This window comes from Oryzias latipes, chromosome 5 (genome assembly GCF_053564925.1).
Source record: "Oryzias latipes strain Hd-rR chromosome 5, Olatipes_Hd-rR_3.1".
Lineage (NCBI taxonomy): Eukaryota > Metazoa > Chordata > Actinopteri > Beloniformes > Adrianichthyidae > Oryzias > Oryzias latipes.
Genome location: NC_136241.1, coordinates 28,751,223 through 28,776,602, shown reverse-complemented (window position 1 = coordinate 28,776,602; position 25,380 = coordinate 28,751,223). Strand labels below are relative to the sequence as shown.

The 25,380-nt window shown below is 44.7% G+C and overlaps 2 protein-coding genes and 1 long non-coding RNA gene across 3 annotated transcripts; 1 reads left to right on the top strand and 2 right to left on the bottom strand.

Moving 5' to 3' along the window:
• Nucleotides 1-244: 244 nt before the first annotated feature.
• On the bottom strand, nucleotides 245-9,190 carry LOC144992343 (uncharacterized). The gene is made up of 4 exons (XM_078948113.1): nucleotides 4,288-9,190; nucleotides 2,543-2,728; nucleotides 1,480-1,602; nucleotides 245-1,152 (listed from the first exon to the last, which is right to left on the bottom strand). The coding sequence occupies exons 1-4, from the start codon at nucleotides 4,333-4,335 to the stop codon at nucleotides 1,135-1,137; spliced, it is 375 nt and encodes a 124-aa protein (XP_078804239.1). The 5' UTR covers nucleotides 4,336-9,190; the 3' UTR covers nucleotides 245-1,134.
• An 8,541-nt stretch (nucleotides 9,191-17,731) lies between these two features.
• Nucleotides 17,732-20,245, bottom strand: LOC144992342 (uncharacterized). Its single transcript, XR_013656225.1, has 2 exons — nucleotides 19,827-20,245; nucleotides 17,732-19,711 (listed from the first exon to the last, which is right to left on the bottom strand). It is a non-coding gene; the product is annotated as an uncharacterized LOC144992342 (long non-coding RNA).
• A 2,666-nt stretch (nucleotides 20,246-22,911) lies between these two features.
• id1 (inhibitor of DNA binding 1, HLH protein) lies at nucleotides 22,912-24,076 on the top strand. The gene is made up of 2 exons (XM_023955152.2): nucleotides 22,912-23,357; nucleotides 23,559-24,076. Exons 1-2 carry the CDS (start codon nucleotides 22,914-22,916, stop codon nucleotides 23,592-23,594), a joined length of 480 nt encoding a protein of 159 aa, XP_023810920.1. The 5' UTR covers nucleotides 22,912-22,913; the 3' UTR covers nucleotides 23,595-24,076.
• The last annotated feature ends 1,304 nt before the right edge of the window (nucleotides 24,077-25,380 follow it).

The window sequence follows — 25,380 nt, the reverse complement described above, 5'->3', positions numbered from 1 at the left end:
GATGCTAATTTAAAGAGCCACAAAGTATTGATTTAAAGTTGAATCATAAACTTATCAAAATTAGGAAACAAGTTCAGAAATAAAACCAGTTCGTACCACAAGGGGGCCACCTACACCCTCTCTCAGGGTCCACACCAGAGAGGCTTCTCACGTGCTGGTGTCTATCTGTGTGCATTTACACTCCTTTCAGTTAGCATGCATGCATGAGCAATCTTGAGTTGAGATGGGTGGGGGGGTACGGGAGACAAGGCAGTCAGTCAGAGAGCCCTGGGCTCTCCCAGTTAATTAGTAGCAGGGATAGGCCACAAGCAGGCCAGCAGCAGTTGCCTGGCTTGCAGTCATCATGTGAAACGGCTGGAGGGGAGAACGTCTCCCTGACGCTGCAGATAGAGCCGTTCAAAGAGCTTATCTGAGGCTGTCTGGCCTTGCTTTATCTGATCTGACCCCAGCTCATATGCCTCCTGTTACACACTGCATTTCATCTGGTCCAGCGCATGGAGGCTGCTCCTCTGTGCGTGCGTGCCTTCTCAGGCGTGCGTCTGCGCTGGAATCTGGTTATAAAGTTAAATGCTTGGCTTGGATGTCAACTAGGCCAAATATGAGGTCACCATTGCTTGTAACACTGCAAGTAAATGGTTAGAGGAGGGGAGGGAGGGCTGCTTTCCAAATCCTCCACAGGTAATGTTACAGTAAGGATGCAATCTGAAATCGTTTAAGCATACTTTTGGTGCCAAGATTTATGGAGTGAATTATGAGAAAGTCACTCGGGCAAGCTCTGTGGCTAGGGCTGGATGCATTCAGGAGTGTGTTTCTGTTTAGGTGTTAGGACTGAGGATCAGGATGGATAACAGGAATTTGGAGCTGACAGAAACTACACAAATATGGTTAAACTGAGCTGATGCCGCTTCACCAGCCAAGTGGGTTCCCACATAACCCAAATGTGGCAGAACTCTGACGCGCTTGGTGACTAATTAGGAGTCTTCTGTGTTTGTCTTTGTCATTTATTAAACTGCATCCCTCAAACATTCCTCCACGCTCTGCTCTGGAGCGTAGTCCTCCTCATCACTGGATATTGTGTTGCATCTTTTCAAATGAGTCACGGCACCGCAATGACATCCCCGCTCTGCACTTTTCTCACTTGGCACCGGCAGTCTGCGGGCAGGGAGCACACAATTCAAACACAATTTAGCTACAATGCTGCAGTAATTGTTGTTGCCCGCTGTCTCCCCCAGGGGTGACCTCTCACTTCCCGAAACACAAACACACGCAGATACAGATGCACACAATCACACACATTAGCACACAGTGTTGACACAGCTTCAGCAGGGACACCCCCTTCTGCCCCATGACAGGCCCCTCCTCATCCTCCCATTTTGCCTTCTTGATCCCTCATCCCTACACACACACACACACACACACACAGACACACACACAGTGCTGTTGGGTGGAGATCAGAAGCCCAGCTCGGAGGCCCCACACCTGGGCATGTTTGCGGAGGAAGCGGGCCCTGGGCGGGCTGCGCTCCATGCGCCTGTCGACTGGCTCCACCAAGTCTGGCCAGCTGTGCTCCTGGCCTGGCCTCGCGCTGTGGGGGCTGTGCAGCTGGGAAAGGCATGTTTCCCAAAAGAGGAGAAAAAAAGGACAGGGGAGGGAGGAGGGAGGGCAGGAGGACACGGAGAACAGAAAAAGAAAGCAAAAAAAAAAAGTTTAGGTTATTTTAAACTCATTACGCATTCATCCCGGGATTTTTTGGAACCATCTTTTTTTACACTCAAAGAAAAAAAATTCAAATTGTACTTTACATATTAAAATTTGCTGTTTGTAAAAATCAGGTGTTGTGTGGGAATTTGTTCTCAGATAAGAATTCACTTCTATAAAGGTTTGCTTCATTCTTTTCTTCATTCACTTTCTTTGCTGTTGAGCTCAGCTAGAAACACCTTTCAAGTTTTTCATGGCACACAAAACATACTCATACTTTTACATCACATAAGGTTAAACTTATGATGATTTTAAAGTCCCACGCAAATCTTCTTCTGACCTCATTTCAAAGTGCTTCAACTGGTAATTTTATTATAATTATGCAGTTTTTATCCAAAATAAAAATGGTTTCTGCAGAGAGGCAGTAGTTCATTAGAAGTTGCGTCCCATCGTCCCTTTGTTTACACTCTCCTGCAAGCTTACAGCCCCTCACAACCCCAAGCTAATATTACAGATGCAACAAAAATGACTGGGGCCTGGATGCAGACAAGGTGGCGGCAAGACTTTATTACAAAATTTATTTACCTGCGTCTGATTCACAACAATTTGAGTAAAGAAATACTCTAAAAATACGGTTTTAAGCTTGATTTTCTTACTATATGTCCTCCATCGTGAGAAAAGTGCTACAAGAACATGTTAAAAACACCAAAAACACGATTTCCATAAATGCTTTAACCTGTTGTCACTTCACATGTAGCCGATTAAACTGAAAATAAAACATGCCAAACAAACTCGTGCAGCATTTATTGCTTCAGATGTCCCTTTTTTCTGAGTGTGAACTCACTTTGCTGGCATGTGGAGCTTCTGAGGGCCTACTCACAGCACACCAGTTGGACCGTACCAGAATCCATCTGGCACTTAAGTAGCTGTTATTACCCTGGTTCCATCCAGCTGGAACCTGTACCACCTGTACCGCCCTCTGGACTAAAGGATGGGGTAGTGCCGCAGTGAGCATGATTGGTGACAGACCCTGCAGCAAATAGAAAGAGAAAATCCTCACTGTGCCATAACTGGACAAAAAAAGTATATGAATGGGACCAAAGACGGCAAGCAATCAACCAGCTGTGGCATTGTTGGCATGGCATGAGTAGGTCCTCTACATACAAAACGCACCGCCATTGAACACAGGTTGCAAGTTAAACCAGGTCAAACTTTGACCAATCAGAGACTGATCTAGTTGTGATGTATGGATGGGGTCTCTTTTAATGCACGGAAGTGCCAACCATTTGAAAATTACTAGTGGAGAAAAAATTTATATATGTGGTTAGTGCTCTGCAGGAATTATATGACACTGAGTCTTTCATAGATCAGAATAGGGCTGTGAAAGAAAAATCCTGGAGCAAAATACACCAGATTTGAACCACTTTGACATTTCACACCAAGCCTCTTCTAACTTTAGGTGGTGGACATGAGCTAGTAAACCGTAGAAAAAAAGAAAAGAAGAAGGAGCTCTTCCCTGCTTGTCCAGTGGGAACATCTGGGGTTAAATGCATCTTCAAGAGCCACCGTTTAGCGTGTTCTTGAACGCACGTCACATGCCCAATGTGAACGTAGCTTTCGAGAACCTTTCCCATTAAGTATCAGTCCATTTTTAGCTTTGTTTGCATAGCTCAGATTTTAGACATCTTGATCTTATCTGTGTAGATGTTAACCAAGGTTGTATAAACCTCACGTGGTCTCACACTGCAGTATGTCTCCCCTTTTCTTGTTTGCACACGGAGTGTTCAGGTGAAAAAAGACAAATTGTCCAGTCCAGCTATTTCTCTCTTGCACCAGGTGGTTCCATCAAACACGTGAGCGGCCTCATGCAAGCACCCTAACAACCCGAATCCATCTGCCCCTTTCACACGACTCGGTCTGAGTCTGGGGCTTTAGTCACTTCACTTTAGTTCAAAAGAGACTCTTGCAGTTTGGCTTTTGAGAAACGAGAATTTGAGGTGACATGGCAGCTCTTTACAGCCTGTTGCTGCTCTTTAGGTTTTCTGGCACCCCTTCTGGCACCCCTAGAACAAACCTCACACTGCAAAAACCTCCGAGAAACAAGTCAAAAATTCTTAAAATCTGAAATAAGCAAAAAATAAACCCACCAATGGAAAGAAAAGTAGTGTTACAGAGAATTCTTATTCCCAATTTTTCTTAAGCTATTATTTTGCTATCAGAAACTGTTCTTGATAAGATTATTTTTCTTGCAACACTGAAATTAAGACAATTTCTTCTTGAAACAAGGGTCTTTTTACTTTCATCAGATTCCGTTTTTCTAGTTCACATCCCTGCCCTCTCTGGTCTGACCCCGGACCTGCCACCCCGCTGTCCTGCTGGAACAGCTGGCCAAACGGACACAGGAAGGACAAAGCATGAGGTGAGCATATGCCGACTGAGAAAGAGGTGGCAGGAAGAATATTCGCCCCTCTTCTGTCAACAAACCTCACAAAATGAAAACATGACAGCTTTAACTGCATTGATAACGTGTGAAGTGTTGCAACATGGGGTGCACCAAAAACACAAAAAAGCGTTCAAAATTCAAACCACTTTTAAACTGTCTTCCCAGGTCTCCTCTGACAGCCTGTGTCTGCTCATCCTCAGAAACCAGTTTCTTCTTCTTCGTCCTGCCTGCTCCCAAGCTTGGCACACTGTCTTGAGCCAGTCTCTGCTCGCCACCCAGGCCCACACACCCACTGCATTCCTCCACTATGAGCCAGAAGGGAGGGTGAGGTACTGGATGAGGTGAACATTAGTCTTCATAGCTGGAACCGCCTGGTGCAAGGATATTTTCACCAGATGAGCAGGTGCAAACTAAATTTCTCTGCCATGTGGGATGTCATCGGGCTAAGATTGCTGTAAATTTCTTTTGTGGGTCTGGTGTTTCTGAAGAAGGTAAATAATAAAATCAACCTGCAGAGCAGCCGAGCAAAATAGAAAAACATTGCAGATGAGCAAAGAAACCTCTGGGGACCCAGAAATAAATCCTGACTGAAGCAAAAAGAGAGAATTATCTCCCCAGCTGTCTGTGCATCAGGAAGTCTCTCCCAGAGTCCAGCTTGATCACAGAGGCAGCACAGGAAGTCCCACAAAAAGAAAAGGAAGTGAGCACCAGCTCCAGGAAGTGCAATTTTGCAGCTTCGGCTCCACGAAGTCTGGACCCTGAGGGGAGGGAGGGGGAGGAGGAAGGGAGGCAGCCCAGCTGAACAGCAGAGTGTGAGAGAGGAGGAAGAAAAAGGGAAGAGGCAGAAACAGAATGGGGTGTAGTGACTGCAGTGACAGCTGTCTCCACGCCGCCAGCTGTGTCATTTACTGGGCGCGTTAAAAAAAAATAGACTGGCACCAGGGAGTGATGTTCCTGATGCCGTGGCGCCAGGCGCTCCGCTTCAAATGACACTGGGTGCTACCGCCGACTTCCTTTTTAGCCTTCACTCGCTGATTTTTTTTTTATCTTCCCAAATGAAAGAGCACAAAAAGCTGAGTGCAGCATGAGAAAATGTAGGCTTTATGCTTATTTATGCCAGGCATCAATCCAGCTGTTTCTCTTGCAACAGAGAACCAAAATGTGTTTCCATAAAGCATCTAATTACAAAGTAGTCACATTCAACAACAACAGAACAAACAGAGAACGTCAGGACAAACAGATCAGTGGCTGAAGCAGCAACATCTCCAACCAGGTCCCACTCCCACACACTCACACCTGTGTTCACACATTTTCTGCCTTAGCCCAGTGTTTTGCATGTAAATAGAGTGCATGGCTGTGCCGAGGAGGTGCTAACTTCCTCCCTCTGTTGCACCTGGACCAACTGCTCATCTGCATGAAAGAAAAGCGGGAACGAAAAGGAGAAAACAGAAAACACGGGAGGTGTCAGGTTTGAAGTCTTGCAGTAACAATTTGCATGTTCTCACTCTGAAATTGTTGCTGTGCAGATCAGGAATCAGAGCTACTTCAGAGAAAATACAAAAATCCCTCCATGAAATCACATAGAACAAGAACACGTAGACTCTGCCCAAACAAGTTCAAGTCATGATGTGCTGGCAGTACGACCGACAGTATCTGTGTGTCCTCCTGCACATCCCATAAACCCAGTCACTCTCTGCTGATTAATGATAACGTAGAGAAACTATATGTTCTGTTTGTTATCAGAGGTTATCTGGGTCTCACCGGCGTATCTATCAGGGCCTCATCAAGGTCAGATGAGGCTCATCCAAAAACATTCACGGCTCCAGACTGCTCCTCAGATGGAGCTCTGTCATCTTGGAGTCAGCACGAGACGCGCAGTCATAACATTTGTGTTGGAGACCTCCAGCAGACATAATTTAGCTCAGCTTTAAAAGCAAAAACTGATAATATGCTATATGGCTGCTGTCATAACGCTCAACAGAGTTGCACGCTGCGGCTCAGGGCCAGCTGGCTCTCCGCTCCACATTTGATCGTTTCTCCCAGATTTCAATTACTCCACCGACGCATTTTTCAGAGCAGGCACACGTGTTGTTTCAGTCTCATTTTCAGTAAACTCTGTGATCACCTTGCCTTTGCGTTCCACGGGCCTTTCAGCTGGAGCACAAAGAGGGAGAGGGGCATTAGTGCACGAGAAAAGCCCAGCTTTGGCTTCTTAAAGAAAGCAGAGGTTTAGCTCTTTCACTTCTATGCCATTGTTATGCTAAAGCACAGCTTGGGAATAAGAGTGAACCATTAGCATCTGAAGAAGAGCCAACATCTGAGGGAAACATGTCTTTAAGGCGCCAAAGAATAGATTCAATGCTCTCTTTCCTTCTCATTTTCTCCTTCTCCATCTCACTCACTTGTTCCTGAACTCAGCTCTCATTCCTCCTCATTTGAAGGCTCTTTCTCCTTTTTTCTTTCAGTTTCTCCCGCTGGCTCTTTTGGCGCCAAGAGGGATAAAAGATGTGCTTAAGTGATCGGCGGGCAAAAAGGGGATTAATCAATATTTATTGATAAACCAACAGAAAAAACATCAGTCCATGTCAAACGAGTTACATTTACTGCGTGTCGTTAAAGGCACAAAGGATTGTGACCTGAAGGCTTTAGCTCATATTTAAACAAGGCAGTTATGATTACATCAAAGGCGATCTGATGATTCCAGTTGCTTTACCAACACCAAACTGATGAAAGAACAATTTCAACTATTGACAAATCAGCTTTCATAAATTAGGGGGGAAAAAAAGTCTGAAACATGGAAAAATACATCTGACACTTGTTGCCAGCTGTCAGCATGCGAAAGTACTGGAAAGGCAGATGGAGTCATGTCCTCACATGCAGCTCTGTGAGAAAAGAGTATCTGACAGATCACTTGTTGCTCTTTCAGTTTCTTTAAGTTTATTCAAACAATCTAGAGAAAACAAAACTTGTACAGGTAGAAACTGAGCAGTGATCTCTGTGGATCAGAAGTGATTGCTTTTTAAAGTTTTCCTTTCTTGCCTCATGTGATCGTTCATCTGTTCCATAAAAGTCTCCTAGGAGAGTGAATAATAATGTTATTTTCCAGAGGACAGTGATAGACTATCTCAAGCATCTGTTTTCATGAACCTGTGCTCCAGCTGGTGCTGTCTTGATAACACTGTCTGATTTTAAAACAAGGACCTCTTTTTGACACATGGACACACAAAATGTAATTTGTATTTGCTGTTAACCCCTTCATGATGTATATTGCTCATTTGCAACACACCGTCAAACCCAAGACTCAACTTAATTTACCATCGCCTTTAACAGAAAAAAAACACTTAAAGATATTCTTTTAGATAATTGGAAATACATTCAAGAATAAAGATGTTAATAGATGGATTTGCTTAAATCAGAGTTGGTCTTGGACATCAGCGCAATGTTGTAGAATTTGTTAAATTTTTGCTGACTGAGGATTTTAAAGATCCCCATATTTTAAAGACCCAGTCTGGTCCACTCCATTCTGATGCATCCACTTAAACGAAATAAGATCCATGTTCGTTTTCCTCATCTGAGCTGGAATCTGGATCACCACTGCACGTCTGGATAGCTCCAATATTGCTTGCCACTTTTGTTGCTACACTAATGTTATTTATTTTTATTTTTTTTTAACTTGTCCTGTCCAACAGCTAGGCAGGCAGATGAGAGCTGAGGGCCTCTTGTGTTGGACATATTTTACTTTAACAAGAGGGGTTATTAATCTTCAGACAAACCAAAGGCATGACTGAATAAACCCCTTTTGTAATTGAGGCCAAATTTTATTCATTTCAACCATGTTTGAAAATCTTTGGTGTTGGACCGGACGGAAAAGGAAAGAAGGGAAGAAGAGAGAGGGATGTTAGAGGGGGGGGGGGGGGGGGGGGGGGGGTGATAGTGATAGGGGGGGGTAAGACCATGAAGCAGCATAGAGCAGACAGGTTTACTGGTTGTTTATCATTACGGTACGGTTCAAATGTAGTACAAAAAGGGCGGGGCCTGTTCGCACACACTCAAATGTTATCAACACACCTGCTAGCTGCAAAAAATGTTCACATGTCAACATGTACACAAAACAGATAGTGTTCACACGCATACCTATGCCTTTAAACCAACTAGTCTGAGATCTTTCATTCATTCAATCATGCAAACTATTAGTGCAAAGGTGAGCTAACACCTGTGCTCAGGTGAGTGTTTATGTTCTTCTAAAATGGATGGTGGAATGTGAAAAGAAGGAGGAGGAGCGCCCAGCCACCCCCACACCCAGACCTCCGCCGCAGCAGCAGCGGCAGCCGGAATTCCCCCAACGCCACACGGGAACAGGCAGGGAACAACCGCCCCCCGGGCGACCAAGACCGCCACCCAGGCCAGGGCCAGCAGGACCGCCGCGAGGCCCACAGAGCCAGAGAGCAGGGAGGCGCGGAGGGAAAGAGAGCGCCGCCCCAGCCCAGCCAGGAAAGCAGCCCCCCCGCCGCGCCGGAAGAGCCCAACGCAGGGCCCCACCGGAGAAGGATGCCCACAGCCCCAGACGAGCACCCCACCACCACCCAGGAGTTCCGGGCATCCCCCCGCCCCAACCCCAGGTACGAGCCAGGTCCCCCCAAGGGAGACCCGCTCCGCACTCCAGGCAGCCACCCACCCGGCCCACGGTTGGTCCAGGGAGGAGCAAGGCAGGGGCCCGCCGCCCCCGCCCAGGAGGGGGGAACCCCGGGGAAAAAAGGGTGGCCCACAAGGGGTGTTATAAATATGGCCCGACCAGGCTCGGCCACTGTTGGAAGTTTGGCGGGGCCCAGCGCTCAGGGGCAAGGACCAGGACCCACCCCCCAGGGACACGAACACCCCCGGCTCAGGTGTAATATGAACCCCCCCACCGTGCGGAGAGAGCACCGCCGGGCTTGCTACACTAATGTTAGATTGGGGGTGCGAGGGGGTCCACACCAACAATCTCACCCACAACTCAGAGGTGATTTTCTGATGAACTCCTACTGCTCTGCAGAAACTATGTCCTGGAAATTGTCACACCTGAAAACGGACCTAAACTAAAAAAACAAGACAAAGCTCAAACAAACCAAACTAAGGCGGAACAATCATCGCAGGAATAAGGAACAGATTCTAACCAGATTTTTTTTTTCTTTACCAAATACGTTTAGGCTACAACATAAATCACTTTCAAACTATTATAATTTATATAAGACAAACCCAGAAATGAGTTTAATATTCAAAGCTTCAAAGTAAATGAAGAACTTTCATAAAAAGTTTAAATACCTTAATATTGAAACATACTTCATCTCCATTTGGGTAGAGACACTTTTATAACTCACCTTCAGTTTATAATTGTCTTAGCATGGAAGAGATGGAAGTGGCTCAGTGGCCTTGTTGTAGAGCGTCCACCTGGAGACTGGAAGCTCATGAGCTCAAATCCATGGTCAAGTCGTATCAAAGGTTCTTAAAATGGGTCCAATGCCTTCCTGCTTGACAGCCTTAAATGGTTGAGTTGGGGGTTAAACTACCAAAAGGTTCCTGAAGGCAGGTGTAACTGTAGCTCACCACTCTCCCAGGTGATTGGTCAAATGCAGAGAACAAATTTCACATATCTAGGTGTGTGACACCTAATGGGACTTTAACTTTAAGGGTGTATTCAGACTGGAAACATTTGGTCCGCTTAAAGTGAAACAGTGTTCGTTTCCGCCAATGATCCGGAACAAATTTTCAGTCGGGACCAGAAACCGCTCTCTGACCCATCTTTGGAGCTGGTCTCGGCTCGTTTCCAATTAGACTGAGCATCGGTTCGCTCTGAGATTCCTCAGTCTGAGTGCAATCCGTTCCCAGAACAGAACAACCAAAACGGCCACCGTAGCCAACGTAAACAGAGTAGGAATGAAGCAACGGATGGGCCGCGGACAAATGTAAAGCATCAGAACAGAAAAAAGGTCCAACTGTTTATTTGATAGTAGTGAAATCTAAAGTTTGAAAGAAATAAAAGTGTAAGACTTCCATAATTTCTCTTCAGTGACATTATTTTATTTACAAGCTTTAGTCCGGTAGTCAGGAAAGTTCCCTTGATGGCAGTCTGAATACATACCAACGCAAGGTTCAGGACTCGATCTGGACCAAATTGAGCGGACTGGATCCGACCAAAGTGCCATGTATGCACCTGGACACTGGGGTGGCTTGTTGTGTCTGCTTTCACAGGCATTTACAGGTTAAAAAGAATCTCAGGCCCTCATAAGAGCGGATAAGGATGTCATTGAAAGATGATCGATCAGGTGATCAACAACAAAGTTCTAGTTCTTCCATCTAAGCGTCATCTTGATTTTCCACACAAACAACAATAAGACAGCAGAGAGATGGACAAAGCTGTCATAACACACCGTGAGAAGTTGCACCACACCATAATTTTCTATTACCTTACATCAGAGGTCTGTGTTTCAGGTACAATTCTGTCAAGGTGACTCATATTTTTCCATTGAAAACAAACAAAAAACTTCTTGATTTTCGCAATTTGTTTTTTAACCCTTAGAGGCCACATCCTAAACTGAAATCTGTTCTCCCTGAGCACGCCTGTTCCATTTTGTAGTGCTAAAAAAAAAAGTTTTCCTCACTAATACCTTGATCATGTGCTCATATCAGCTGCAGATAAATGACCTAATCTCAGAAGAATCACATTCATCTCAAAATACTTAGTGTGCTGAAGGTCTTGACTATGAGACAAGCCAAAATACCTCAGATTGTCCGCTTTGAAACCAAAAGTGTTTTTTTATTGCACTGTGAGAGCTCTTACTTCTATTGATCTGAGATTGAGTACAAAAAAAGAGGTCTGGGATGTTGTAGACGAAAGAAACTGTTTTATTGATCTCTCCCATGAACTGTGCTGAGATCTGCTTACCGGTAGTATTCCTTCACGGCAGGAGAGCAGTTTTTCCAGTCCATATGAGGCTCTGCACTGGAGCGTGCTTTCATGCACTAACATCAAAGCCTTGACAAATCAAGCCTTGCAAAAGCAGAATCTTGTGAGCTGCCTGATCTCTGCAGAATAAATGCGTTACCTGTTATCACCACAGACTGGCTACAATTGTTGCCCCCCCCTGTGTGGGATTCCTGCTTCATCTTGGTCACAACTGGGTATTGCAGGGATCAAATCCTGAACACAGAAATGCCATAATGTTTTTAAAAAAGTGACAGAAATGCTGAGTCACTTAAGTTTTACAGGCAGTTAGGTCTCCTCCAGCTGGCTGACGACATCCTGCCGAGCTGTGGTAAACTGAGTGATAACAACAACACCGGCACCCGCAGCCCAGTGAAGCCTACTGTGGGATAAACACACTTTATGCTCTTGTCTGTCTGGCTGGATCTTCACCGGAATACTGAGCCATTCGGGGAAGAGGGGGATGACTAAGTCATGCACCTGCCTCTCCGTCAGAAGGGAAGCGGGTGAGAGGTGTCCGTGAAAAAAAAAAAAAGAATTTCCAAGGACAGGGAAGGATCTTGTGAAATCATATTGCACATGTGGCCAGCGCAGCTGCAGAAGGAGTGAATCGCTCCATGTGTAACAGCATGAATCACTCGCGCAGTTCCTCTGAAGTCAGATCACACTTCTGCCTCTCGAACACACACTTTTCCCCCTCCCTTTTTCCATAGCTCACTGTCTTTGTCACAGGTGCAAACTGTGAAGTATATGGACCAGATTGTCCACATGTGCTGCATATCACAGAGCAGCAGACACAAATAACTGCACACCAGCGAACCCACACCTCTGCGGTGACAATGAACAATGCTTGAGCCATCCCAAACCTCCTCATCAGCATGACATCATGGGGCACATATAACACAAACTGCTCACACACTTCCTGATGCACAGGTGGCCGTCTACCGCAGCTGGAGGAGCAGCATTCCTATTTTTAAATGACATCTCTGCTGCAGAAGTGTCCTCATCTCAGCCAGAAAAGTCAGATGACTCATGAGCTGATCTAGCGCAGATGGATCTCATTTGGGTTTTTTGTCACTGCAAATTTCTAAGACCTATGGGAGTTTTTGTCACTTCACCTGCTGAATATCCAAACAGATGCAGATAACAGCAGGGAATGTCACTGTGAGGAAAGTAGCTGCCTCCTGGCACTTAAGTTTCTTTCTTTCTTTCTTTTTTTTTAACAAAAAACAGCATCAGCAGATTGTGTGACAAAAAAGTACATCTCCATTCATTCTTTGTGGAAGTGAATACTGGCTTAAAAAATCCCCCTAAAAAATACTCTTTCTAGATAGAAGAAAGTAGAGCCAGGTTTAAAGCTGTCTCTTCATTTACTTGATGAGATGCAGAACCCTTCGTGGTATTTGTCTGGTAGTTTTTATTATGGGTCTTTTTTCAGCTTAAACAACAGACTAAATAAAATAAAGCTTAATTACATTAAGTAATTTAATCAATTTCAATGGCCCTATAGCCTTAAATAAACCCCCACCGTTTTTCCAAATTTGACACCAACCAAGAAGAACCAAGTCTGGCAGTTCCACCAAAAACCACTGGAGGCAGGTGACAGATGAGGCAGTTCTGCATTGACTTCCATTAAAAAAGTCCAACTTTACACCTAAAATAAACTTAAATAAATTCTGGTTTCAATTATCTTTAATTTCCTAATCAAATTTTAGAGTCACTTCTCTTTTATTGGCAGGTGAGTGGATGTGTACGGTGGCCCTGAAGTGCAAATCCCAGCAACAAATCAGTCAATACTAGAACACACTAAAGATCACAACTACAACTAAAAAAGCAGAACAAATAATTAAGAATTAAAAAAAACTTTATGTTTTAGAAACTAAAATAAAATTCCCAAAAGACAATTCCGAAAATTTGAAACAAAATAGAAATGAAACGGTCTGGTTTCCATTAAAAAACATTTCAGAACAAAAGTAGTTTCCAGAAATCTAAATGAAATGTTATAAAGTAAAACAAAAGAAGTAACCGGAAAAGGTAAATAATATGGGACATCACTGATTGGATGATGATGTTTGTCCATCATTTCAACCAAAGGTTATACTGGACATGCTCTGTACTAATTATAGCAGACCTTGAAGAAGCATTTGAAAAATCTCAAATGTCAAAAATCAAACCTCATTATGCAGTCAGCGATGTCTTACCTACCTTTGCCGTTTTCTAACTGTGTTTTGTTTTTTAGCATTTCATTTTAATTTTTGGAAATTATTTTTCTTTTTCGATACGTTTCATTTGTTTGCTTTTTTTGGAATTGTGTTTTGATTTCTAACATGTAATGTTGTTTTTTTAAATTGTTTATTAGAACACCAATTCTATGTGGAGTTTGCATGTTCTCCCCTTCCATACATGGGTTTTTCCCAGGGGACTAACCCTTCCTCCCACTGTCCAAAAACATTCTTCATAGGTTAATTGGTTACTCAGAATTGCCCCTGGGTGTGAATGTGTATGGGTGTGTGATTTGTGGCCCTGCGACAGACTGGTAACCTGTATAGGATTTCCCCTGCCTTCGCCCATGAGTGGCCGGGATAGGCTCCAGCAGCCCGGTGACCCCAAAAGGGACAAAATAGTTTTAGAAGATAAATGACTGAATGACTATTTTACTTGTATAATTTACATTTTTTAATGTTTTTCTGCATTCAGTGACTAGTTTGTGTAATTTGCACTTCAGGGCCACCGTATTTTCAAAATGTTGTGTTGGATGGAGTAAACTCCATTCTCAATTTCATCTTGATTTTTGTCGTTCATAATCAAAAGGGGACATCAGAAATTCTTCATCCAGAGGATTTCAATGTTTTTAGCTTGTTCTATCCCTCTTGTCAATGTGGGCTGCAGCTCGCCGGACAGTGTAGGAGCAGGCCTGGTATCTGCTTTTATTTAGGTTTTCTGTTAATATTCCGGTTGTCAGACATGAGAGCTGGTTAAAAGTTGAGTGGTGTTGGTATTCAGATAATGAGCAGGACTAGTTGGTTTTCTTCATCGGCCTTTTTTTTATCTCGTTCAGCCAATACCGCCCCCAACTGAGCAGCTTTTGGAACGGTGTACTTTTACGCACGTGGTCTGGTCTGCTTCAGTCTCTGGTTTGCTTCTGAAAGCGTCATGTATGAAGCAAACCAGACAAAGGTGTGAACATTATGAGGTGTATTGCTATTATTAGCAATTCTTGTATTCTTATCGGTAAAAACGGCTTTCCTTCTAGCTTTTAGCGTAATAATTGATCAATAAATTATTAATAAAAAGTTTCATTGTTGTTTAGTTTGCTTCATCTGTCATGTGGAAACTATATAACAAAAAATCGGAAAGAAAATGTCTGAATATTACTACTGATGAATATCATTCAACAAATTAAATTGTTGAGTTGTGAATCAAAATGGAATTGAATCAAAATGGAATTAATTCTACATTTTGCCAGTGATATTAAGCTCTAGTTAGCCTCAGAAAGGTTTAGTGAAGACCAACGAGGAGCATCCTCTATCTGTCAATGGTGGAGGTTCAGCTCCTAACAAGAGAGCAACGTTCAAATCCACCCAACCTTGGCTGTGCTGTTGCTTGGTGCCCTGTGGGACAACAGTGTCAACCGACTTCCTTCAGAACTACTCTGTGTGGTCCAGCCCCCCTCTACCCCCAATCCAGCAGGACAGAATTGAGGCTAAGGACTCTGTCTCCCTTCCCTCCTTTTCCTTTCTTGATATCAGGATTGCTGGAATGAAGGAGAAGCACTAGAAGGAAGGGTGGGGTAGAGGGGGGTGTAGGGTCTCCCTAGTTGCCAAGCGAACACCATATGGGCAGTTCACTGGTGTTACTGGGGGCCCGAGGCTGTTCCCAGAATTCACATGATAATGAAGCCCGGGGCCATTCAGAGTGCTGGCCTAAAGCTGGGGCTAAGAGCTTTTGATAGCCCCCAGCAGCCTGTAGGCCTGCCCACCCCGGGCCTAGCCAGCTTTCCTGCCAGGCACAAACCACCTGTTTGATTTTCCCAGGGCCCTGCCACTGCTGAGGGAGAGAGGAGAAAGAGGGAGCAACAACGGAGGGGGGCAGCGAAGGAATGTGTCTCCCTCTTATTTTGTCACTGAGTGTGTACTTCCCATTCACTTCCTCTTTATAATCCAGAGAAGCCCTCCTCTCACGTGCGTGCCCACACACACACACACACAAGTACGGCAACCTAGAAACACATATGCACACGCCCCTGCTGACCCACACACAGACTCTTTTCCCCTTTTGTTAAACTCCCCAAAACAATCCCAGGGAGAAGAATGAAGTTTAAAAGTAGGGCACCTTCTGCTGCATCAAAGTTTCACACAAGCAGATTCCTGGAAGAGAGCCCTGGCAAAAAAAAAAAAGAAAGAAAGAAAGAAAAGTGGCAGCTTGTCTTAGTTTTCATCAGTTCAACGTGGGAACCAGAGGAGGACCCTGACTGGACAAGGAGGCTGGCAGCACATCCGAACCAAGTGGGGGAGGTGGATGAGGGAAGGATGTACAGACATGGGGCAGACGCAGGAGGGATGAAGCCTGCGGAGCTCGCAGGGGGTCAACGTGGAAGCGGGACACATTCCTCTGTCGTGAGAACTGCAGACTGATGCGTGGTAAAATAACTAGGGGAGCATCCAAGCAGGTGGCCTGAGGCTTCAAACTGCAGCACTTGACAACATGTGTCATTGTTCTATTCCGGCTAAGGAAAAATGCAGATATTTTGGTGAATTTCATTTGGGTTTAAAAACATTTGCATATACAATCCTGCTTTGTGCACCCTCTCTTTCACTATCCAGATTCTGTAGCAAGACTTTTCCTGTTATGAAATCACATGACGTGATAACAGTTGCCAAAGCACATCCCACACACACACGTCGTGAACACAGGTGTGCTTGTGTGGCTCTGCAGCCACTTCCAGTTTTCAGTGTGAAGGCGGGGCGGCGCTCCTACAGTTTAACCTGTGAGCTGCCTTGCTGGGGGCTAAACACCTGCACTGCACTGATAGGAATTCAGAGAATAAGTTGGGTGGGGAAGGGGCGCAGGAGAGCTGCTTTCATTCACACACCTTCACTCAAAAAGGTTTCTGGTTACTGTAGTCCCCTGACACAGCTGTTTTCTCTCCAAACATTATTCAGGTCAGGTGTACTGGGGACATCCGCATTGAAAATATCACAATAAGCCTTCACTGCGGCCGCACTAACACAAGAACACACACACCTACACCTGTTGCACCTGGGCTGCCTTCGTGAAAAGATTTCCACACCCAAGTAAATTGACTTCCTCTTCCTCCATACAACCTTAACAAACAGAAACAACAAACAAGAGGTGGAAACTTGAGCATGTTTGGATCACAGCCGATAGCCGCGGCTGCAGGTGGAACTTAAATGTCAAGATCATCGAAAGACACAAGAACTCTCTGAGGTCCAAATAAGTTGATTATACCGGTGCCACAATCAAAACAAAAGTGGCAGCCCCAATCTGTACACTGTCAATGGCTGCTCTCATTTGTCAAGCCCATCCAAGAGGTTGGTTCTCAGGCGGCTCACACAATGCCCAGGGACAAACAGGAGGGCTCTCCTTTTAGCCCTGCCTGCCACTGGGAAGCCCATCTGAAGTATTAATCTTTTGGTGGAAGAGTGGAGGAGAGGGCTCAGCCTGGCCCAGCCATTGTCCCCAGGCCTTGGCCCTTTGAATGGGGCTTTGTCAGCTCCCCAGCTGCCACTGTCCACGCTCCATCGTTGGGCTTTGGCTCCCATGTCCTCTGGCCGTGCTGACTGGACGCCTCTGTGCAGCTGTGTGAGTGTGTGATGGGGAGAGAGGTCAGGTGACATGCCATTTGTCTCAAAGCACAGAGACACACAAATATGCAGCTTAGTACTGAGTCTCACTTGTCATTTCAAAGTTCTGCATTCGGTTGCCGTGGAGCTTTAGAGGAACACAGGCCCCTCCAGTTGAATGTTAAAGTCATTGCGAGAATGTTCTTTAGAGGTTTTGGATTAATGATAACCTGATGACACACTTTTATGACTGCAGCATATCAAGATCAGAATGTACGGTTTGTATGTATGGGTTGTTTCAAGAATCCAGTGAAACACTGATGTCAGGAGTGTAATCAGAAAAAGACTGAGGACAGAGGCCTGTATTTATTTGGTTTCTATCATCCTCCAGCAGCAGGGGGCAGCTGGCCAGAAGCAATCAGTCCTGTCCCCCATGGACATCTTCTGGCTACCAGCTGGGAACAGCTGGTCTCCCCCTTCTGCTACCAGTGGAACTGGGCCCTTCTGGATGTCCTACAAAGCAGCGGCGGGATGTGACAAGCATGCAGCAACTCACTCATAGACAGACTGTGTTAACAAAGAAGCCTCATTAGGCTTCATTTACAACTTCTAAAGAGATGAATCTATTGTTGGGTCCAGAAGAGGAGGTACATTTGCACCATTCCAGATGACAGAATAACATTTTGTCATTGATTACTTTGTCTTAAATCACCAAGAAGTAGTCTGTGAGATGCCACATTTGAAGATCTACTCTGATGAAGATGCTGTTACTGTATATTTAACATGTTTTTAAGGCATTTTTCTGATGATGGAGGACACATGAAATGCAATTTTGAGTATTTCTTTATTCGTATTGTTGTGAATCAGAAGCATAGGACAAATTGCCATTTGAAAAAGAGCTTATTTTCTAGGAAGGCGGGTCAGAGGCTCCCTTCTCTACTCCATTAGGATGCATGCGCTTGTAGACGTCTAAATCGAACGTCTTTTTTTGCCTCGTCTTAGGTGGCATCTGGCTCAAATCTGTACAGCGGGATAGCTCCAATACTGCCCGCCATTTTTGTTGTACCAGTAATGTAAGGTTTGGGGTGTGAGGGGCTGTAAGCTAGCGGAAGAGTGTGTACACGGGAAATAGAAAGGGGGGTAGGAGTTGCTTTGTGCCTACGGTCCCGCCCACAACTTAGAGCCAATTTTCTAATGAACTACTGCCGTTCTGCAGAAACTATGTCCCAGAAAATCACACAGGTTTTTTTTATTTTGGCTAAAAACGGCATAATCATAACTAACACACCACTGGGAAAGCTTTGAAAATAGGTCAAAAGATGATCAGGGTTAGAAAGATGGCGTTTGTTCAAGAGCTGCTGGTGATTGGGAAGATGGCTAAACTCCTGGATTCATGGATATTATCAGTCCTTAGGTCATGTTATCACATGATTTCATCAGGGCAACAGTACTTGAAAGGTTAATCTAGAAGATGACTCGTCGCTCATCTTCACTTATGAAGCTTGAATAAGAACCATCTAATAATAAACGTGTTATAGGATTCACCACAATCAGTCTCCAGCCCTTGTCCCCAACACAAACCCCTGGACGAAGACCGAAGATAAACAGTCCTCCTTAAACCTGCCATCGACATCCAGCACACATGCACACTCACTCCCATCTAAAGCTCTCTCCAGGCAATTGCCACTGGAGTGGAAAGTATTTGGGAGCACAATGCCCATGCTCTCAATGGGTGCTTTAGCATGCCACCAGTGCGCTGTCACCAGCAGATGGGGAGCTAATTAGAAGCCATTAAAGGTCTTTGATAGTGTGTGTGGGAACCAGGCGGAGGGCGATGGCCACAGGGGTGTGAAGGAGGGGTGAGGTTGGGGTCCGCTGAATGCACTCACAGCTGAAGGAAAGAGATATTGAGAGAGCAAGCTGTCCCTGTGAATCCTCTCAGGCCAAGAACACGGAGCAGCGGACACCTGTGGGGCTTCAAGGATGTCTGTGAGGATCCACTGCACACATGCTATCAGATACCATCCCTGCAACCTGGCCCTGGCTCCCAGAGAAGGGCATCTCTCCACCCACACAGTCTGCTCCCTGCACACAGGAAAAACCAAACAGGCAGTGAGGCTCCAGCCGGTCTGACTCCTACAGGAAGTCTATCCTAACCACCAGGCCCTTGGTCATTACAGGGCCCGGCCTGCCCAGGGAAGTGCCAGGCCGCGGCAAGGAATACAAGAAAAATATGCATGACCCACACCCACACGACAATAACAAGTTCTTCCATTCACAACCTTTCTGTCGAGTTTCAAGTGTCACCAGTCGTTTTTCAGATGTGTCACTTTGGCGTGTTAAGAGTTTGTGCACCTGACACCACACTCACCCCTCCCACTCCCATTTGAGCCTCTCCACACACCTGCGTGCAGGTGTGATCTTTATCAAGCAAACAGGAAGAGCCTGATGGGAACTGGAAACTAATCCCACAGCTGCGAGGAGATGAGCAACGTGTGTGTTAGTGAAAATTGTTGAAAACCTCTGTGTGGCTCTTAGCTCTAAATTATTATTAAATCTTGGTTTCTTTTCAGCCATGCATATCAGGAATAAAACCCATTCATCTAAGAAACTGTTTGCCCTTACTACGGTCACTTTCATGTTTCAGGAAGTAGTATGAACATGGCTCATTGTTCTCACAGCAGTAATAACAGCAGCAAAAGTGTCAAAGCATTGCTGGAATGTCCCATTTCCTCCCAGTGAATTCCTGCACCAGAGTCTTCCCTCGTGGCTTCCTGTAGTGGCCTTTTGTAGATCTATTTGCTGCTGTGATTAAAAAAAAAAGAGTATTAGCTTCATGTGTTTCCCCACCACCAAATACAACAATGTCTCCTGAAAAATCCACTCATGGCCACTCAATGTACGTCAGAAATACCCTGACCTCTGATGGATCCAAGATATTAAAGCTGAACTGATGTTTGGGACAACAGACTAAATCATAGTCGCTCCAGGAAGTAGATTTTGTGGATGGTGTTAGGGAGTTCTGTTGGTTAAAAAAAAGGAGCTGATATGTTTCACTTTTCGCTCCCTCCTTCTATTTTGCCTGTTTCCTCTGTCTTCTCTCTCCGTTCGCCTTGATGTGCTGTAAACAGGCTAAAAAGGGCCCAGCTGTGTGGAGTTATTGTTGGTGTCAGTAGGAAGTGCTGATAGCTTTTGCAGCTGAACAAAAGCTGGATGAGGGGAGTGGAGGGGTGCACCAGACACTGTGGCTCCAGCCTAGATTCTCTCCCACAATCCCTGCACCGCACTCCCATTGTTCTGCCCACCCGGCCTTCCCTCCGCCCTGTCAGCTGCGACCTGGGACAGAGGGCAGAGGGAGAAACACAGAGAGAGGAGAAAAGAGGGAGGGAAAGGAAAGTTTTTTAAAAGTTTTTACAGGCTACTGCGACAGCTCGAAGAAACAGCCGGTGGTTGTTACTGCCATTAGCTGAGGTACCTTGCAACATCTGTGCACATGCAAGTACGGATACCTGATGCAGCTCCGGAAATTAAATCAAGCTGCTTTTCATCGTAAAAACAGACACAGAAAATGTAATCTTTGAGAAACTTTGTGTTGACAGATTGGCCTATTTCGGAATAAAATATTTATGTTTTTTAATAATAATTTCTGCTTTAAGAAGCCTATAGTTTCTTACTGTTGGTGGTCTGATCTAGGAAATGAATAAAACATGATCTCACACTTGTTGATTTATAATAGTTAGTTTTTAAAGTTCAAACATTTTGCACAAAAAACACAGATATCAATATCCTAACTGATAGCAATAATCATTCATTAAGTCAAGCAATCCCTTTCAGTACAGAGAATAAAAAGAGTCTTCATTTGACAGAACTTAAGAAAATGACATGCTTGAAAAGGAGATTGGGCAGAGACTGCAGCTTAAGCCTACTCCTTTAAGTCCCACTCCAATCATCTTTTGATCTATTTTAAAAGCTTTCCCAGTGGACTTTTCATTATGATGGTGCTATTTTAGCAACATTTTAAAAATAAACTGTTGTTTTTCATTGACGTACTTTGTGCAGAGTGGCCATAGTTCATTGGAATTTTGTCTGTATGTTGGTATGGAGTAAGCCTGACCTAGTTTACCATCATTCTTTTTTTTAAACTTCTCTCGCTAGCTTACAGTCCCTCACAACCTCAAAACAACACTAGCAGTGCAACAACAATGGTGAGACATATAGGAGCTAGCAAGCTGTACAGTTTTGATCCAGATTCCAGCAAAGACAAGGAAAACAAAAACGTAACTGGATCAATTTGCCTGCAAGTGGACGCATCGGAATGAAACGGAGCAGGGAGCTTTTGGCTGTTGCACCTACTCTCGATTCACAAGTAAATTCAATAAGGAAATACTCTGAAACACAGCTTTAAGCTTAATTTTCTTTTTATATGTCCTCCATGGTGAGAAAATGCTACAAGAACATGGTATAAACACCAAAAACACGAGTTTAATCTAAATGAATCTTGAATTCCAATTCACCAAAACAACAAAAAAGACTTGAGAAAACACTTTAAGTGGAACCAAAATTATAGTTTTGGCATTGTTATATTCAAAAACAGTGATAAGTTATAGGTGTACTGAGCAAGAGGAAATATATATAAGAGATTGCTGTTATGCAAAAATATATCTTATTGAAGCTCTGCTATATATATACATTTTCTTTCTGTTAGGTTCTGTTAGAATATATACATATATGTAGTAAAATGTATGTTCAGATAAAGGGAAAAAAGTCCATACGATCTAATAGACTGCTTCAACAAAAAAAACAAAAAAAAGAGGGGCAGTAAGAAGTAAGGAGGAAATCCAGCTCTTTAGGGAATTAAAATGCTAAAAAGGAAACTGCATTCCTTGAGCCGAAAACGTATTTTTGGATATGAATGAGGCAATCTAAGTGAATATAAAAGCAAAGAAAATGCGTGTTTATGGAAACCACAGGGACTTCGAGAAGTGAAAGTATGGAGAGAAATTAGACTTTCTCTCCATATGAAAGTGGGCTGTTGGGAGGAATGTGATGGTTATTGGTTTTTAAACGTGGAAAGGACACGATGACCGGTCTTCATTTGTCGTAGCTGACCGGCTTTGGTTTCGCAGGTGCGCTGGCCGGTCATCTCACCCCGCTGCTGCTTTTAGGTGATAAATGGAGGAGGGGGAAAAACTCTGGAGACGGTTTGTTCTCAGGGCTCCGCGCGCCATGCAGGTGAATGGAGAAGTGCGCAGCGCTAGCTCCCTTGTTTGACATCTCCATGGAGACCGCCCTAGCGGCGCCAGGCTGACAGGCGTCAAGGCGCGGATGAATGGGTGACGTCAGCGCGCCGGCGCCTGCCAGTCTGCTCGGGCTTGTTTGGACAATCTGAAGGGGGAGCGACTCTGCGCGGGCGTGCGCACGAAGCCCAGCGCGCGCAGCAGACACATGTGGAGGAATCTGCTGCTGCAGCTGCGTCCCTGAAACATGCTTACGCACAAAGAGGCTCAATCTGAGCATTTGGGATCATTCTAAACTAAATAACGTGACAAATATTTTTTTGCCTGCTCTGTGTGACGCCACAGTGCTATTATCCCACGATCACGAGTGAAAGACACATCTAGGGCACCATAGTAGCCAAATTGTCATTAAGCATTCATCCTTTTCAGCCCAGCTTCATCCCACACACATTCTCACAGTGCATCCCCATGCATTCACCACCCATTGACTGTCCCCGGGCAATCTACACCTGCAGAGTCCCCAAGCCATGGACAGCTGGATTCCCACATATTACTCATAAAAGACACACATTTGTTTCCATTTGTAACGCCATCCCTCAAACAGATTGTAAATTCCGATAACCAGCCGAGCGCCGTGGTTGGCTGAGAGTTTAGTTTTTTGCCGCCCCATCAATGCATATGCAGCCATGGGATTGGTCAGCTCCCTTCAAACAGGACGATCTGGACACACCCCCAGACGCTGCTGAGCTTTATAAAGAGACGGCTTCTCCATGTGGATGTTGAAAACTGTCAACATTGACCTGTGCAGTCGCTTTTCAAGACCAATATCTTCAGCGTCTGTGGAAGCTACGCTATTAAAGATGAAGGTTGTCGGATCTACCTGTGCCCTGAAGACCAAGGTCAGCGGAGAGATGGGCCTGTCCGACCAGAGCCTGGCCATCTCCAAGTGCAAGCTCCCGCTGCTGGACGAACAGATGAGCGTCTTTCTCCAGGACATGAACAGCTGCTACAGCAAGCTGAAGGAGCTCGTCCCGACGCTGCCCACAAACAAGAAAGCCAGCAAGGTGGAAATCTTGCAGCACGTCATCGACTACATCTGGGACCTGCAGATCGAGTTGGACGAGCCGGAGAAGAGTCGCCAGCTCTCGGCGGCCAGCGGCCAGCGCACGCCGCTGACCACACTGAACGCAGAGCTCGCGAGCATCGCAGTGGAGGTAAATAGCCCACTTTAAGTGTCTTTTGGGGTCTCACACAGAGACACGCGCCATTTGTGACTCATTCATGCATTTAAAACGTGTGCGTAAAAGTGACCAGTCAGTCTAGTGCGTAAAAAGTGCCGATTTACGCATGACAGTAATCGTTGCTCATCTGTGACCAGCTCTTTCTGACCCACTTTTTTTTTTCTCCTCCCGCAGAACGGCTGCTCAGACGAGAGAATCATGTGCCGTTAAGGGTCCGCGGAGCACCCCCCAACCCCCATCATTCCAGAGAGGACAAGACAACCTGATGCAGCGGCCAGAGCACATCGGCCTCTAGAGTCTTGAACTGTGAGGGAGAGTTTGAAACTCCTACAGCTAGAGAAATAAAATCATCGAGAGGACATGCTTCAAGAGTGACGGGGTCTCGATTCATCCGAGAGCTCCGATGTGAGGACCGGCGTGTGTCCAGATATAGACTGGGTTAGTCGTGGGACCAAGACAAGCTCAGAGAGCAACCAGCTTGTTGCTCGTAGTTTCATAATGACTTTGTTAAGCCCTTTGTATTTGTGTAAATCAAATAGAGAATTCAACATTCTGTAAAAAAAAAGTAATTTCTCAGATTCCTGAGCGACAAAACTGTATTGTATATTACAATGCCACAATATGTGAAGATATTGTTTTCTTACAATGTACTTTGTGTTTTTATTAAAACAAGACTTATTTTTGAACAAGAATCCTCCTGAGTGTGTGTTTTAACGAGAACGAAAGTGAAAAGTCCTCACAAAGTTTGAAGGGCGGATTTATCTTCACACATACCTTTGCGGTGGAAAAACTCTACTTCAGTGCCTGTTTTACAGCCTCATTACTAAGTTTAAACGCAGGTCTGCTAATGTTCCTCCGAGGAAATAAGGCTTATCTGATCCTGGTCAGGGTAAACAGATTGTCACTAAAAGGTTTGGCAGCCCCAGAAACTAAAGTCATTCAGGTGACGTCAAACCGCAACTGCTGGGAAACACAATTGGCAAAAAGTCTGTTTAATTAGACGATAAACCATTTGTTATCCACAATACAACAGGAAGTTTTTCAGTTGGTAGCTTGATGAAAAGCATAAAACTTGATCATCTGAGTGATTCCACGTGCGCTCTGCGCATGAATCAGTAAAATCCATGCGTAAACATCATAGATAAAGGTTTGTATTGTGTGTAGAAGGTGGGTTACACGTTTCACAAAGTTTTCTGGTATTTCAGAGTGTCGTCGTGTGCATAGGCACCTCTCGTCTCTCTCGGCACCTCGGGGGTTAAAAAGGCTTTGGCAAAGCGATGCGTTTTAAGATTTATCCCTTCTCCCTGGTGCAATGTTTTTCCCATTTCCCTGCGGTGCGATGCGCACAGCTGCAGCCCCGGCGTGGCCAGTGTGTGATTGTGTTTGTGTGATAGCTTTGTGCCAAGGGCAGGGGAGGGCGGCGGGGCCCAGACTGAGCGGCGCCTCGGCACACCTGGGGAAGTTCAGGTTAAATAGCTCCACATTCCTCAACACACAGCTGATTGAAACATTAACAAACAGTAATCCACGGGCCAGGCCGCAGATGGGCCGGGAAACGCTCCAACGGAGAGACAGGGAGGGAGGGAGACAGAGGCAGACAGAACTGCTTTCTGGTAGATTCCCACAGTGGACTGCCGTGCCAAAAGTTTGCTGCAAATGTATATGATATATATATATATATATATATATATATATATATATATATATATATATATATATATATATATATATATATATATATATATATATATATATATTAGTGAAAGTCAGTTACAATTCTTCAAAGCTCACAAACTCTTCAATTCCTCCATTCATTTTTGTAGAATGCACAGCTGCTTATCAAACAAATACCATGTTTCTTGAGTTATTTAATTACGTCTTAAAAAATAAAACTACGCATTTTTAATACTTCAAAGTTAATATTCTGCCTTGAAAATGTATTTATATTTGGAGCTTGACATTGGAATTTCTCCTCTTTAAAGTTATTTTTAACCCT

What these genes read in the sequence shown, in the direction of transcription:
- id1 (XM_023955152.2), top strand. Translation starts at nt 22,914, where the DNA reads ATGTGGATGTTGAAAACTGTCAACATTGACCTGTGCAGTCGCTTTTCA. An exon ending in TCGCGAGCATCGCAGTGGAG is followed by an intron (nt 23,358 to 23,558) that starts GTAAATAGCCCA and finishes CTCCTCCCGCAG; the next exon opens with AACGGCTGCTCAGACGAGAG.
- LOC144992343 (XM_078948113.1), bottom strand. Translation starts at nt 4,335, where the DNA reads ATGAGCAGACACAGGCTGTCAGAGGAGACCTGGGAAGACAGTTTAAAA. An exon ending in CCTGGGAAGACAGTTTAAAA is followed by an intron (nt 2,729 to 4,287) that starts GTGGTTTGAATT and finishes TATTTGCTGCAG; the next exon opens with GGTCTGTCACCAATCATGCT. An exon ending in AAGCTCCACATGCCAGCAAA is followed by an intron (nt 1,603 to 2,542) that starts GTGAGTTCACAC and finishes TGCCTTTCCCAG; the next exon opens with CTGCACAGCCCCCACAGCGC.